The 12,825-nt window shown below is 38.1% G+C and overlaps 1 protein-coding gene across 1 annotated transcript; it reads left to right on the top strand.

The window, feature by feature from the left end:
- Positions 1–362: 362 nt before the first annotated feature.
- Positions 363–12,593, top strand: LOC115452309. The gene is made up of 4 exons (XM_037437930.1): positions 363–390; positions 1,955–2,072; positions 12,161–12,276; positions 12,415–12,593. The coding sequence occupies exons 1-4, from the start codon at positions 363–365 to the stop codon at positions 12,534–12,536; spliced, it is 384 nt and encodes a 127-aa protein (XP_037293827.1). The 3' UTR covers positions 12,537–12,593.
- The last annotated feature ends 232 nt before the right edge of the window (positions 12,594–12,825 follow it).

Below are 12,825 nucleotides of genomic sequence, written 5' to 3'. Positions count from 1 at the left end.
TTTCTTTGTTATAATTTGAAGATTGAGATAACATAAACAAGTTTTATAGATATAATTCAAACCAGTGAATTACAAAACACATAAAAATTATTGCGAAAATTAAAATATGCACTTTTAAAAACAAATAACACAAAATAAGATATCCAATCAGTTCAGTCAATTTATGCTAGTTTTATTAAATACAGTACGCACGAACTCTCAGCACAATGGAGGGACCAAATGCCATCATTAGGCTAATAAAATTTAATCCAAACCATACAACGTAGTTCGTTTAAATGGCTTGTACATGGCGCATAAATTCTCTCACAATCCCATATAAACTTTGATTATAACGGCACTATGAAGTTTAATTTATGATGAAAATGTGTGCATGTTGTAAATGGAAGGAAGGTACACCTGCCTGCATAAAAATTGGATAAGTTACTGAGTTGCTTTTCCATGACGGCAAAAAATCTGGCAACTTTAGACTTAAATAATTTTGGTAAAAATTGTATTTTGTCGACTAATTTACTGGCAACATTTTGTTTTTACGCTTAATGCGTCGGCATTAAGGCTTAACCAGCTCTAAATGAGTTATTTGGTAAATCAAACTAAAGAGGTAATTTTTTACCCGGGCTCGTGAATACAGGGCAATATACCTACTACGTGCCGCTGAAAAATTAAAGAGCAGCTTCTTTAATGAGTTTCTTTCTTGGAAATATACGGGCGTTGCGGAAAGAGGGTATCAATAACAACGACACGTGGAATGATTTATAACTCTTTGGTAAAGGTAAAAACGCAAATGTAATATTGGATTTTTATACTATATTTTCATTTCGATCGATCATTTACGTTGTAATAATGTATAATGTGTCAAAATATACATATTTTTTTTCATACATGAGGATACAAGAGTCATAAAATATGTCGCACTCTTAATAAAATAATGACCCATTCCAAAATTGCCAATTTGTGGGAATCGTCAAATAACCAATTTCTGTTTGCGATCTATTAGTTTTTCCCTTTTTTTCATGCTATAGGTTTCATTTTTAAACTAGCTTTAATAATTTCAATTTTATAGCAACTTCAAATAAAAATGTAGCATACAATTTTTTTTTTCCGACAACTGCCACAAGTTAACAATTTTGAAATGGGTTAATTTTTTTTATTAAGAGTGCGGAATGTTTCAAAAAACACGGGAACTTAATTACTCAATAGTGTATTCTATTTGAACAGACATTAAACTGTATAGTTATACAGATACTTATCAACCTACGTATAATCAAGTCATTATTAACACTCCCTTTCAGCAACAGACTATAATTTAAAAACAAGATGAATCATATGAGCTGGAAACCGTCAAGCACCAAGTTTGACATCATTACAGCAAGACAAATACCTACTTATACGATCCTATATTATATTCTGAGACAACTTAGTCTGTCCGGGTATGACGGAGACAAAACGGGGAATGTATAAAAAGTTTAAAATCTGGCACCGACTGAGATATGTGATTTATGAATGTCTGCCAACTCTGGTTAAGAGAAATAAATTCGACCGTTCATTTATTACGTATATAGCATAGTTTAGAAAGACGTGTGCTTTCTGTCGGCCATATATATTTGATCAATCTATACTCGTAGGCGCCTACATGACGCCCCGGGTCCTTATCAGGTCACCGGTACAGCGAAGTAGTGAGCTATCCGGCGTTGTCGATATTTATGACTTGCTGATTACCGCCCGACCTTCTTTGCGAAATGTACGCATAAACAAATTCGATTCAAGTGGAAATGTTTACCATTGATGTTGATTTTAATTCAAAACCCCGGCTCAATACAAACACAGAGGTTGTATATTTACGGCTCCATTTCAAATTGAAGGAGCGCGCGAGAGCACTTGCCGTGTGTGTGCCCGTATTGTATCGCTATAGGGCCGTTCTTACCGGTGTAATTGAAGTGTGTATTGTTGTGTGCAGGGTGTTGTGTGTGCGCGCCGCAGGGCAGTGTGCAGGGCGGCGTGCAGGGAGGCGCGCAGGTGCCGCCCGGAGTGCCTCACTCGACCGCGCCGCCCGCCGGCGTCGGCGGGGTCCGAAGGTACGTCACACACATTATCATTTAATGTCCCGTAAATATCACGCGTTCCAAACCTTACGCTTGTAATGTGTAAAGTATATAAACATTCTACAAAGAAGTAACAGCACGTATCGACGACAACAACGTATGCTGATGTGAAGGACTTTCGGAATTAATGTATTCAATATTCAAATTACGTCATAGATCCTACTTCGACGCCCTTATTATCATACCATCGGAACTATTGTAAGTTAGAGTAATAAAGTACTTTGCCAATAAATATTCCTAACGTGGGTTCTTCAGAAGTTGCAAACAAATCGTTAACTGTTCAACACAGGGCCTTTTATTTCAAATAATAAAGTAGAAGTACGTACAAAGTAGTAATTTTTAACATGATTAAAATGCGTTGTTGCCGTTTGCAAATCAGGTCGATCGCACAAAAAGTAAATTCCATTCGACTCGCAGAAGTTGAACTGTTGTGGAACACGTTGTGTTTATTACGATAGCTTGTTACAATGCACGGACGTACAGTAAAAGATAATTGCGTAAAGTTGACCGTAGCGATGTGCACAAACATGCAGAGCGAATAGTTCCACGGAGTAACTGTATTACGAATTGTGGAGACATTATCTTGAATGGAAATAGTCTTTCTGATTATGTATGTTTTGGCAGGGCGTAAAAATTACACTGTTCCTGGTGGTAAAAAATATGGATTAACAGAAGATGAATCTCATAACGACCGTCGCAATTATGCTGGCCTAAAATATTGCTGGAATCGATTAACAAACATAGGGACATATTATAAATCTTCTATAAATACATTAGGGCTGTTTAATTTGCCATTAAGGCCAATCCACAAGTGTGATTTTTACCACAATATTATCTAGGTTAACTCCCAATCTGCTCTGATATGTAGATATTTGATAATACAATTTACGTATTGAGCATTATTATAGAAGTAAACGAGGCTAACCAAATATTTATTGCGGATTTCTATATAGCGTCGAATTTCGCAACATTCAACAATAAATCGAAGATTTTTTTATAAATTTCGTACTATGTCCAAACGAATGTGTTACGTTCAATGAATATTAAAATTATAATAATGCTAAATTACTCTTTACAATTTTATCAGACCTCCATCTTCTGACAGCATTTTCCTCAATGTACCGAAAAAACCTAAAAGGGAATTCACTTTTGATTTTAAAATTATATCTATTCGCTATTTTATACATGAAATATAGTTTACTATTAAAGAAAGAAAACTCTTAACAACTTGTAATGGCGTCACGCGCCACCATTTTAATCCTAAAGAATCTACAGGTTTGTAAAGCGGATATTCAAAGAATTCTCTGCCTTAACCCTCCTCAGCGATGTAGCTTTAAGAAGCCTTCGCTCTGAACCTTTTTTGATAAACTTCTAGTTGGAGCAAATTAAATGAAAACATATTTGCATTTTTACTCTGGGCTATTGTCGTATGCGAGAGACACCTAAAGAGATCCTGTTGCCTTGTTGTTTCTCATAAGCAGCAGTATTATAAACACTATTATGATGGTAAAGAGACATTTTTTTAGTCTTGACTGGGCATAATAAGACTACAATTTCTCAGAAAGGCGAGAAGAGCAACACTGTGAAAACTCTCTATAAAACTCTCGTCACAAAAAACAAGAGTATATTGAGTACCATTCTAATTAGCGCTAGTTAAAGCGAACTCAACAACTCCAAACGATCTGTGAGTTTGAGCTCGCTGATGCGTGATAATGAGTTTTTAGCTAATTACCCGCATTACACGCTAGCTGTAAAGAACAATGTAATTTCTCGTTCAAGTGCTCGATAGCGGTTTTGTCTTCAAATGTAGGAATTCGGATCGATTTGTGTATAGTAGGATTTCTAGAGGATTTGTAAGAGCTTTTGGTTTCTGCGGATTATGAGGGAACGCTTGGGAATATATTATTCCAAAGGAAGTGAGGACAAAATAAATACACATAAGAAATTGGGAATAGATATCATAGCACTTAATAGGAACAAGATTTTTTTAAATTATTTATGAGTCAGCAGCGATCATGGGAGAGATCACCTGTATTTTTTGCTGGTTTAGCTAACTTCTCCTATCGTACTCCACTCCAATGTGGCACACACTATTTCAAATTTGCAGGAGAAAGTATTTCACATAGTTTTGACGACTAGCCGCTAAGCACCAACCCTTCCTAGAAATTGTGTAATAAAACATACACAAAGTTTACCAAACTTGAAACGACATGATTAGTTCACAGCGCAATATACGCTGCTACTTGACGGATACCTGTTTTCCTATCTACTACCACGAAAAATCCGTTTGACAGCCTTATTTAAAAAAAGTTATAATTAAAAAAACTACCTTTTCCCACTCAGCACAGCTCAATGTTTTATTCCAACCTCTTCAAAACATGTTTCATCGCAGCATTACTAGGTTTAAAATAAAATAAATCGCGTCATGAGTGGTGGCGGGAAACGCATGACTGCGCTGAGGGAGGGAAATGGTGCGTGTACATTACGTATAATGATACTAGCGGAGAGGTAGGTAGATGCAACTAGCTTTTACAAAAGGTTAATAAAAAAGTATGCTATCTGGAAGTAGCAATCACCGTCTTTGACTTAATTGTTGATCGGATATGTTCATCTACTCGGGCACCGACCGTACACAAGGTTTAAAACCTGCCAAAGTGACCCACGTAAATGTGTCGCGTATCCGAAAACCATCAAAAGGAATTTAAATTAAACTATTTGTCACGAAGGGGTGGGGAGTGACCATGATGGCTGCATAGTCTTCGAAACGTCGGGAGAAAACTAAAATATTAAAACAGCGATAAAATCCGAAAAATAGTTTAATTTAAATGTCTAACATTCGCGCAAACATAATAAATCATTATCAATAGGTATGATAATTCTGCACATTGGACCTGTAACGTTGCAAATCAAACTATATAGATATTTGACACTATTTGCTAGTAGGATATATTTTATATCCGCCCGGATAGCGACCATTGTACACAAGGTGTTGAGACCCGCCATAGTGGCACACGTCAGTCGCGTTGCAGGGTTAGCCTGTGTATACCCTGTTTCAAACAGCCATAATTGTGTCAACTGGTGATAATTATCTCTTGTCAGTAGACACGATCAGACTGTACTCTACTTACCATCAGGTGTATTGTACTTCGCCGAGTACATATAAAAATAGACAAGATTAAACTTATTAGTGTATTGCTGGACGTTATGGCAAAACTTTGCCAATGCTCCCCCATATTTATTAATTATGACGTGGTAAGAAACTTAACTAGTTGAAAACTAGTGGTTTAAATGAATTTGCTAAGGTTTTAGCATATATCCACGCTATGATATAAAGCTTTTCTGATACAAAACGATTAAACGAAAAAAATATTTTGAAATACTATGCAGTGATCTAACACTTATATTCTATTTGGAAAGACATTGTAGGTATAATATTATGTGGGTATTATGAGACTTAGATCTATGTTATAAAAAGTTATGAATAATTTGATTTATTTCGAAATCATTTATTTACACTGTTGATAATAAACACATAAAGTATTTTATTAATTGCAAATTAACATTACATTAATGAATGATTAAAAATTTGCGTTTGATGAATATTAAATGTGCCTATCAAAGTGTACATTTATTTAATAAATGTTTGTACAAGTAAGTTAATATTGTATTAACTGTGTTGGCAGAATAAACTGGTAACAATAGATGTTTCATCACGGAAATAATGAATACTGTATTTTTATGCAATTAAATGACGAGAATAGCTAATTGCGCGCTTGATTGCAAGCGCTACGACTACCTATAAACAATAATAATGCCATCCAGGCTATTCCAGCTATAAAAGCTTATAATATTCTTGAAAAATATAGGCTGGAAAACGGGCTTGTAGGTAACCTTATATAAATTGATCTCTACTGCTCTTATTAAATATACCAAATGGATTAGTAATAGAGATTTAGAAACAGGGGAAGGTATTAACGACAATTGCAGACCAAGAACTCAGTTAAGTTTACCTAGCATAGCTAAGAAATTACCAATAGTGCATATCTTAGTTGACATAGTTTACAATCTAGATAAGTATGAAAAAATGTCTCGGCTATACGAGTGAAGTTAATCTAATTAACCTTAGGTTTTGAACTGTACCCGGCGCCAAACTGTCGTGCATTACTTTTATAATATATAAAAAACTGCAATAAAATGCGTAAAATAGTTTTATTTTAATGTCTCACATTCGCGTAAACATAAGAAATCGTTACATTAATTTTATGTGAGACCATAGTACTTCTCCAATCGTGCAATATTTTGATGCTATTTTATTTATTTTATATTTATTTAATTGGAACAAAAACAATGTTGTGTGATGTGATGTGGATGTGTGTTGACGTGTGTATCCTTTGTGAATTATCGCTTGCTTTAACGGTGAAGGAAATATCGTAAGGAAACCAGCATACCTGAGAAGTTCTTTATTAGGAATTTTGAGGGTGTGTAAAGCCTACGAATCTGCACTAGGCCGGCGTGATGGACTCAGGTCTAATCCCTCTCAGTAGTAGAGGAGGCCAGTGTCCAGCAGTGGGATAGTATATAATACAGCGCTGATTTATAATATGTATATGACTACCGCTTTGAAAATTGATTAAGGGATTAATTAAATCTAGAAAAAGAAATGATCGCTGTAAAACTACACGGGCTAAGGCGAGCAGTCGCTACTTAATTAATAAACTAAACTCTAGACGTTTTATAATAGCCAGATTAGTAAGTCTGAGTAGTGGAGGGAAAGTTAGACTAGTCTTATGAAGTTGAAACTATACACTGATTAAAATTAAACAGCGGCTGATAAATCTTCTTCAACTACTTTGTTGGTGGTAGGATATATTGAATATCCGCCCAGATAGCGACCACCGTACACAAGGTGTTAAAACCCACCATAGTATTCGACATGTGTCGCGTTCCAAGATCAACCTGTATATGTCCGGTTCCGATAGGCCGGCATAATTCTGTCGACTGTCACGGGGTAATCATCTTTCGTCAGTCGACATTCAATTGGACCACATTCTACGGACCATCATTTGCCATTTGGGAATTTTATCCATGTAATATTCCACATTTATTCCACTCAGCGCAACATACGTTCATAGATTTACAAGTTGCAGTATGGATTTGGATCATTTTATTTTACCCAATCCAGAGCAAAACGTATTATAAAAACGCACAAAGCCGTAGCTGAGCTATGCATTAAGCCATTCAGGTCATATCCCATATATATATGAGGACAAAGAGGTGATTTCTGACTTGGAGTCTTGGGTAGGTAAAATAATAAATCCTTTTTTGTCGACTATATAATATGTTGCCTCAAATGAATATTTGCATTTCTGCCCACCTCTTCGACGATACAAGCATTATAAGAACCTCAACTCCTACAAACTCATAATTTTAATAGCGCCTATAATTTTATATTAATTTTAATTCGAATTAGTACCTGATATTAGCGCATTCAAACAAACTCTTCAGCTTTATATAATAGTATAGATTAACAAGACTGGAACACCTTATTCCTATCATGGCTAAGATGTTCTTACATACACAATAATAGCAAGGGTCCATATAATCCCATTCCTGCCGACTCCCTATCGTAATTAATGTAAAATCTAATCATTAGAGCGATTTCCAAACCGCATTAATGCATATTTTTAGTACCTAAGTTGTGTCGGGTTTCCTTTCGAAAATTTTCACCCTTTGCTACCGGTAAACAAAATAGAGATAATTTTATGTAGGTACTTCCTTTCGAATCGCGTATTTATTCAGCGTTATTAGCCTAGGCTTCTGGACATAGCCACGGAGAAATCGGGAAATTTATATCTTCCGTCCAACGCTTAGAAAAGGATGCCAACTAAAAGAAATATATGGACAGTTTTTATGAATAATAATTCACAAGATAACTATAGGTATTTTGTTTTGCGTAGTTTCAACATGTAGGCTATGCTGGTTGTGCAAATATATCTGATAGTTTTTGTAGAATTGACTATTTTTGTTGGTAATGTATGGGAGTCACAACTCTAGCTATAATGAAATTCCAAAGATGGCACTGTATATATTGTATATTTAAAAAAACTCCAGAGTACGTTTAATACACAGTGGCGTACTTAGATGGTAATAGTAACAAATCCTAAGACGTACTAATTAAACAAAGGCGCACATTGCTTTTATATGGGAGGTATGGTGTGACACAGCGTTCTCGCACAACTACGCACGTGCACTTACATAGCTGCGCAAGTGTGTGTGTCCCAACAGTTTTGTTATAGTAGATTTATCTGATATCGAATATAAATATTTTATTGCAAGGGGGCAAACGTAGTGAAACATCTTGTGCCTAATAATAACGACGGCACTGCAAATGCTTTTGAATTCAAACTTCAGGATGGTATTGGTAGTGTTCATGGCGCATTTTTTTATATTTTATTTTATGCGGGTACGGCAAAGTAAACCCACTGAACCTAATCACCAGCTGTTGATTCACATCCTTACCGCGTTATAGTTTTTAAAAAACTACCGAAATGGCAACGTCTTTCAAGGTAAGCTGCAGCCAAACAGTGATACCATTAAGGTGAATTCAATGTGTAATTACCACTGCCATTAAACTTTAGGATTTTCAAACTAAATCCCAAATGTACGCGGAGTCACAAGAAAATCCTTATTAAATACATTTTGCTATCGCGTTTTTAACGGTGAGACTAACAGCCAATTTAGCGTGTTTTACAATTTGTTTGCAGTTCGTTTGGCCGGAAGCGAGCCTGTTCCATGATATTTTTTGGCACGGCTTGATTTGTACAAAACAACGTAAAATTTTAGTGTTGGGGCAGAATTTCGACAAATAGGAACATGGTGGTAGAGTGGATCAGATATTGTTCTGCCTGATTAGTTTCAACTTTTACTAATACTTAAGCCGTAAATGGTTATAAAAAATTATTTGAGCAATAAAAATGTTCAAAGGTATTTATAATCTAGAAATGCGGAAATTAATACGTGTAAATTAAAGTTTTGAAGTCGCTTTACGTTTCGAAGACTCCCGAAGAAGAAGAAGAAGGGGGGAGTCCCCCCGTTTCCATGAAGGCTGCAAAGTCTTCGAAACGTCGGGAGAAAATAAGAAAATAATAATATAAAAAACCGCGATAAAATCCGTTAAATAGTTTTATTTCAATGTCTAACATTCGCGTAAACACAAGAAATCATTAATAAAATATATTTATCACATTGACATTTAAAATCAAAGAGACAACCTAAACTTACGGGATAAAGAACGCGAAATAAACATAATGTTTAAGTGTTTTATGTAAATGTGGGGCTTAGGTGTATCGCAGGTGCGGTAAACCTAACGTTTCCAATACCTTACAAATAAATCCTAATCCACCCTGATCCCATTCCACGCCTTGAAACTGAGAAAGGCAATTTTCTTGCCCTGAATAAAGTCGTTAGCGCTGATCGATAGTTCTTTACTGTTTTAAATAATGAGCTGTTCTAATTGTTAATTAAAGCAATTTGTCAACTGTGTCAACTTACAATTTACCATCACGTTTGTGTTTTATAATGAAATAACGAGGAAATAAGGTCTGATGAGATGATATAATTAATTTCATTTTGTGCATTTTATTTTTAGAGTTGTATTTGAAGATTACATTTTAATTTTATCATTATTATTTTACGTGTTCGCAAAGGTCCCACTGCACTTGATGTTAAGTGGAGTGGGGTTCAATAAATGTCGATTGACGAGAAATGATTACCCCTCGACAGTCGATACAATTATGTTGGCCTATTGGAGCCGAATATACACGTGCTGATCCCGGAACGCGACACACTTACGTGGACCACTATGGCGGTTCTTAACACCTTATACGGCGATCGTTATCAGGGCGGATATAAAATATATCCTACTACCAGCAGAAAAATAGGTGGCTTTTCTATAGACATTATATAATATTAACGTTCAATTATTCAAACGCTGCATATTTCGGTTTGATGGACTTTGTAGCTTGAGTAATTACTAGGAATTCCGAGACATCAATATGGCTGTCCCAGGCGTTTGAACACAATAACATCCGTAAATTAAATAACTTGCATGATATCTCGCTGATATTAATTTAAAATTCTAGGTTATTGTTTATGGAAAGTTATGGCCGTCCTATTGATCAGGCGGCTCGCTAACACCGCCATGAACTTGTGAAAAAGAATATGTATTTTACTATAGAAAGTTCTGTAATTTATGTCAACAATAAAAGTGTTTCAATGCCGAGAGATATCACATTTACTTCTCAAACTTCAACGTTATAAGGGGAAAAAACAACTCTATTTTATATGAAGAGCTGGCGGAGTATATTATTCATGGCCTATTCAATTTGTATAGCAAATGTATGTTTCGCAGGCTAGGAAAGGTTCTATATTGTCCAATAAATACGTATCCGCAGTTTTATAGCGTGTGGTCCGCCCCAGGTACCGCGAAATTGGTGTTACGAAGGTCGAGACCTTTTACCGATCGCTGAATTTACTCGACATAAACTTTATTACAAGGATCCAGAGTGATTGAGCGAAAAGATAAGAAGCACAATAAAATGCCAACATACACTATATACTAGATATTGTTCAAAAGTCTTAGTTTTAGGAGAAAACTACTTGAAATTCAATATAAATAATTGCATGAACAAAATCCGTGTACAAAAGCCGCTATCTAGGTCTATATTTCTTTTGCTATGGATACCAGCTCGTCGTTGTGTGAAAAAAAAAAGAGTGAGTGAGCGCGGGTGTTGAGCGGCGAGGTGGAAGAAGCGAGGCGTTGTTTGAGAATGGCCAGTGGTAACACACGGCCGCCACGCCACACCTCGCACCAGCGCCGCGCTGCCCCGACACTAATGTTCATTTGCAGTCCACTATTTATTAAAAGCGCCGAAAGCTAACGCAGCTAACTAGCCATATGACTTGATGTTAACCTGGTATAATTGTAATAAATCTGTGCCTCTCTCCGGAGAGACGCTCCGTGCCCTGTGCCGCGGTCCGCCGCGCCGGCCTATCTCGACTCGGCGGACCGCGCGTCACTACAACGCCGCTAATACGATACTAACATTTTATTGTACGCAACAAATCGGGTGTGATCGAGATTATGTAAGTAATTTACTGTATAGACAAACTTAATGCAAAACTTTTTAACTTAGGAGAGAAAAGCAAAGATTTGAAGCCATCGAGTGTGTCTGATGGATTAGTTAGGCTGCATGATAGAACTTGGTTATATGCACGTGACCATCACCAGTAGTTAGAACATAGGAGTGTGAGGGCGTTGTGTATCTAACATTATGTTACAGTTACAAGTATCTCTTGCAAGTGTCAATTACGAATTTAGTAATTTTGTAATATCAGTAGGCATTGGCTTTCCTTCACTTACATACACTATGATGCTTTTATCAATAGGTACAAAGACGATAACTAGATTTACTGTAACTCGTAAGACGTCGACATGTTTCGTGATTTCAACACTTAGTATTAAATGAATGCCGCGAAATTGAATTGTTTTACAAAACAAATCATTGATTCGTAGGTACAAAATTTAATAACAGCATCATAAGATTTTCCATGTTTACATGTATTCATATTTAGCTTGGATTTTTGGATTTTAAAGAAACTTTATTCGCTTTACTTATATCCCTTTCACATTAGTTTTAATTGCATTCGCATGAGACTCTTATTTGCACGGAAGGCAATTGAAATATCCTATGGACGGAAAATGGCAACAATTCAATTTCGCTTTCTTGCTACAGTACGTATCGAGTTCCTATTTGTATGGACGCGGGCGAGGCGCCGCGCGCCGGCTTCAGCGTAGAGCGCTTGGCTTCATGCCATCTTACGAGCACAGCATCGCTGGCTCAGTACACACTACAAGCGATGCGCACTTGTGTGTGCGCGTGTGTGCCTGTGTGCGCTGCGTTGTGAACACGTCCGCTAATGTACGTAGGCTCTCACTGTACTCTAACTCTGTCGACACTGATCAAACGCCTCTTGCTAAACGTGCCCGTGTTTGTACACAGATTCAGCCAATATTCCAGAGGGCGAGGATACCGCGACTGGCGCACGCGCGGCGATCCGACGCTCATCAACTCCCTCTGGCGCAGTCGGCAGCCGCTCGGCATACGAAAGCAACTCGGTTAGCGCGACCGACACGTATTCTCATTCATTGTTAGCCAACATACCGACCGATCGAATACTTTGTGTTTGCACGCGTAGCTGGTCGTAGAACGTCGCTCGTGTGCGGCGAATACTGATGATGACGATTGTTCGACAGGCAACGCGGAGGTATACATAATCCTAGCGCTGCTGATCGGGTTCGTGACGGTGGTAGTGGGGTGCTGGCTGTCGGACAACTGCTGGTCGCCGGAGCCGGAGGACGCGCTGGCGGGCGGGTGACCCGTGGCGGCGGGCGCGTGCACGCACGTGTAGCGCCCGCCGTCCGCGCCCGCCGACCGCGAGAGCCCCTCGGGCGCGGGCTCGCTGTCACCGGTGCTGCCGCCGCCGCCGCGCGCGCCCGCGCTGCTGCACGCCGCGCGCCTCTGCCGCGGCGCGTGCCTCGCGCTGCCCTGCGACCGCTGCGACCGGTGCGACCGCGCCCACCGCCCGCCGCTCTTCTGACCGGAGCCCGCGCACCACTCGTGCCGCGTCCACGAGAAGACTAACGGCGTGCACGTGGTCGGCGCGG

The sequence above is a fragment of the Manduca sexta genome, chromosome 12, assembly GCF_014839805.1.
Source record: "Manduca sexta isolate Smith_Timp_Sample1 chromosome 12, JHU_Msex_v1.0, whole genome shotgun sequence".
Classification (NCBI taxonomy): domain Eukaryota; kingdom Metazoa; phylum Arthropoda; class Insecta; order Lepidoptera; family Sphingidae; genus Manduca; species Manduca sexta.
Note: the sequence above shows the minus strand (reverse complement) of the source record. Positions and strands in the feature narration are given on the sequence as shown.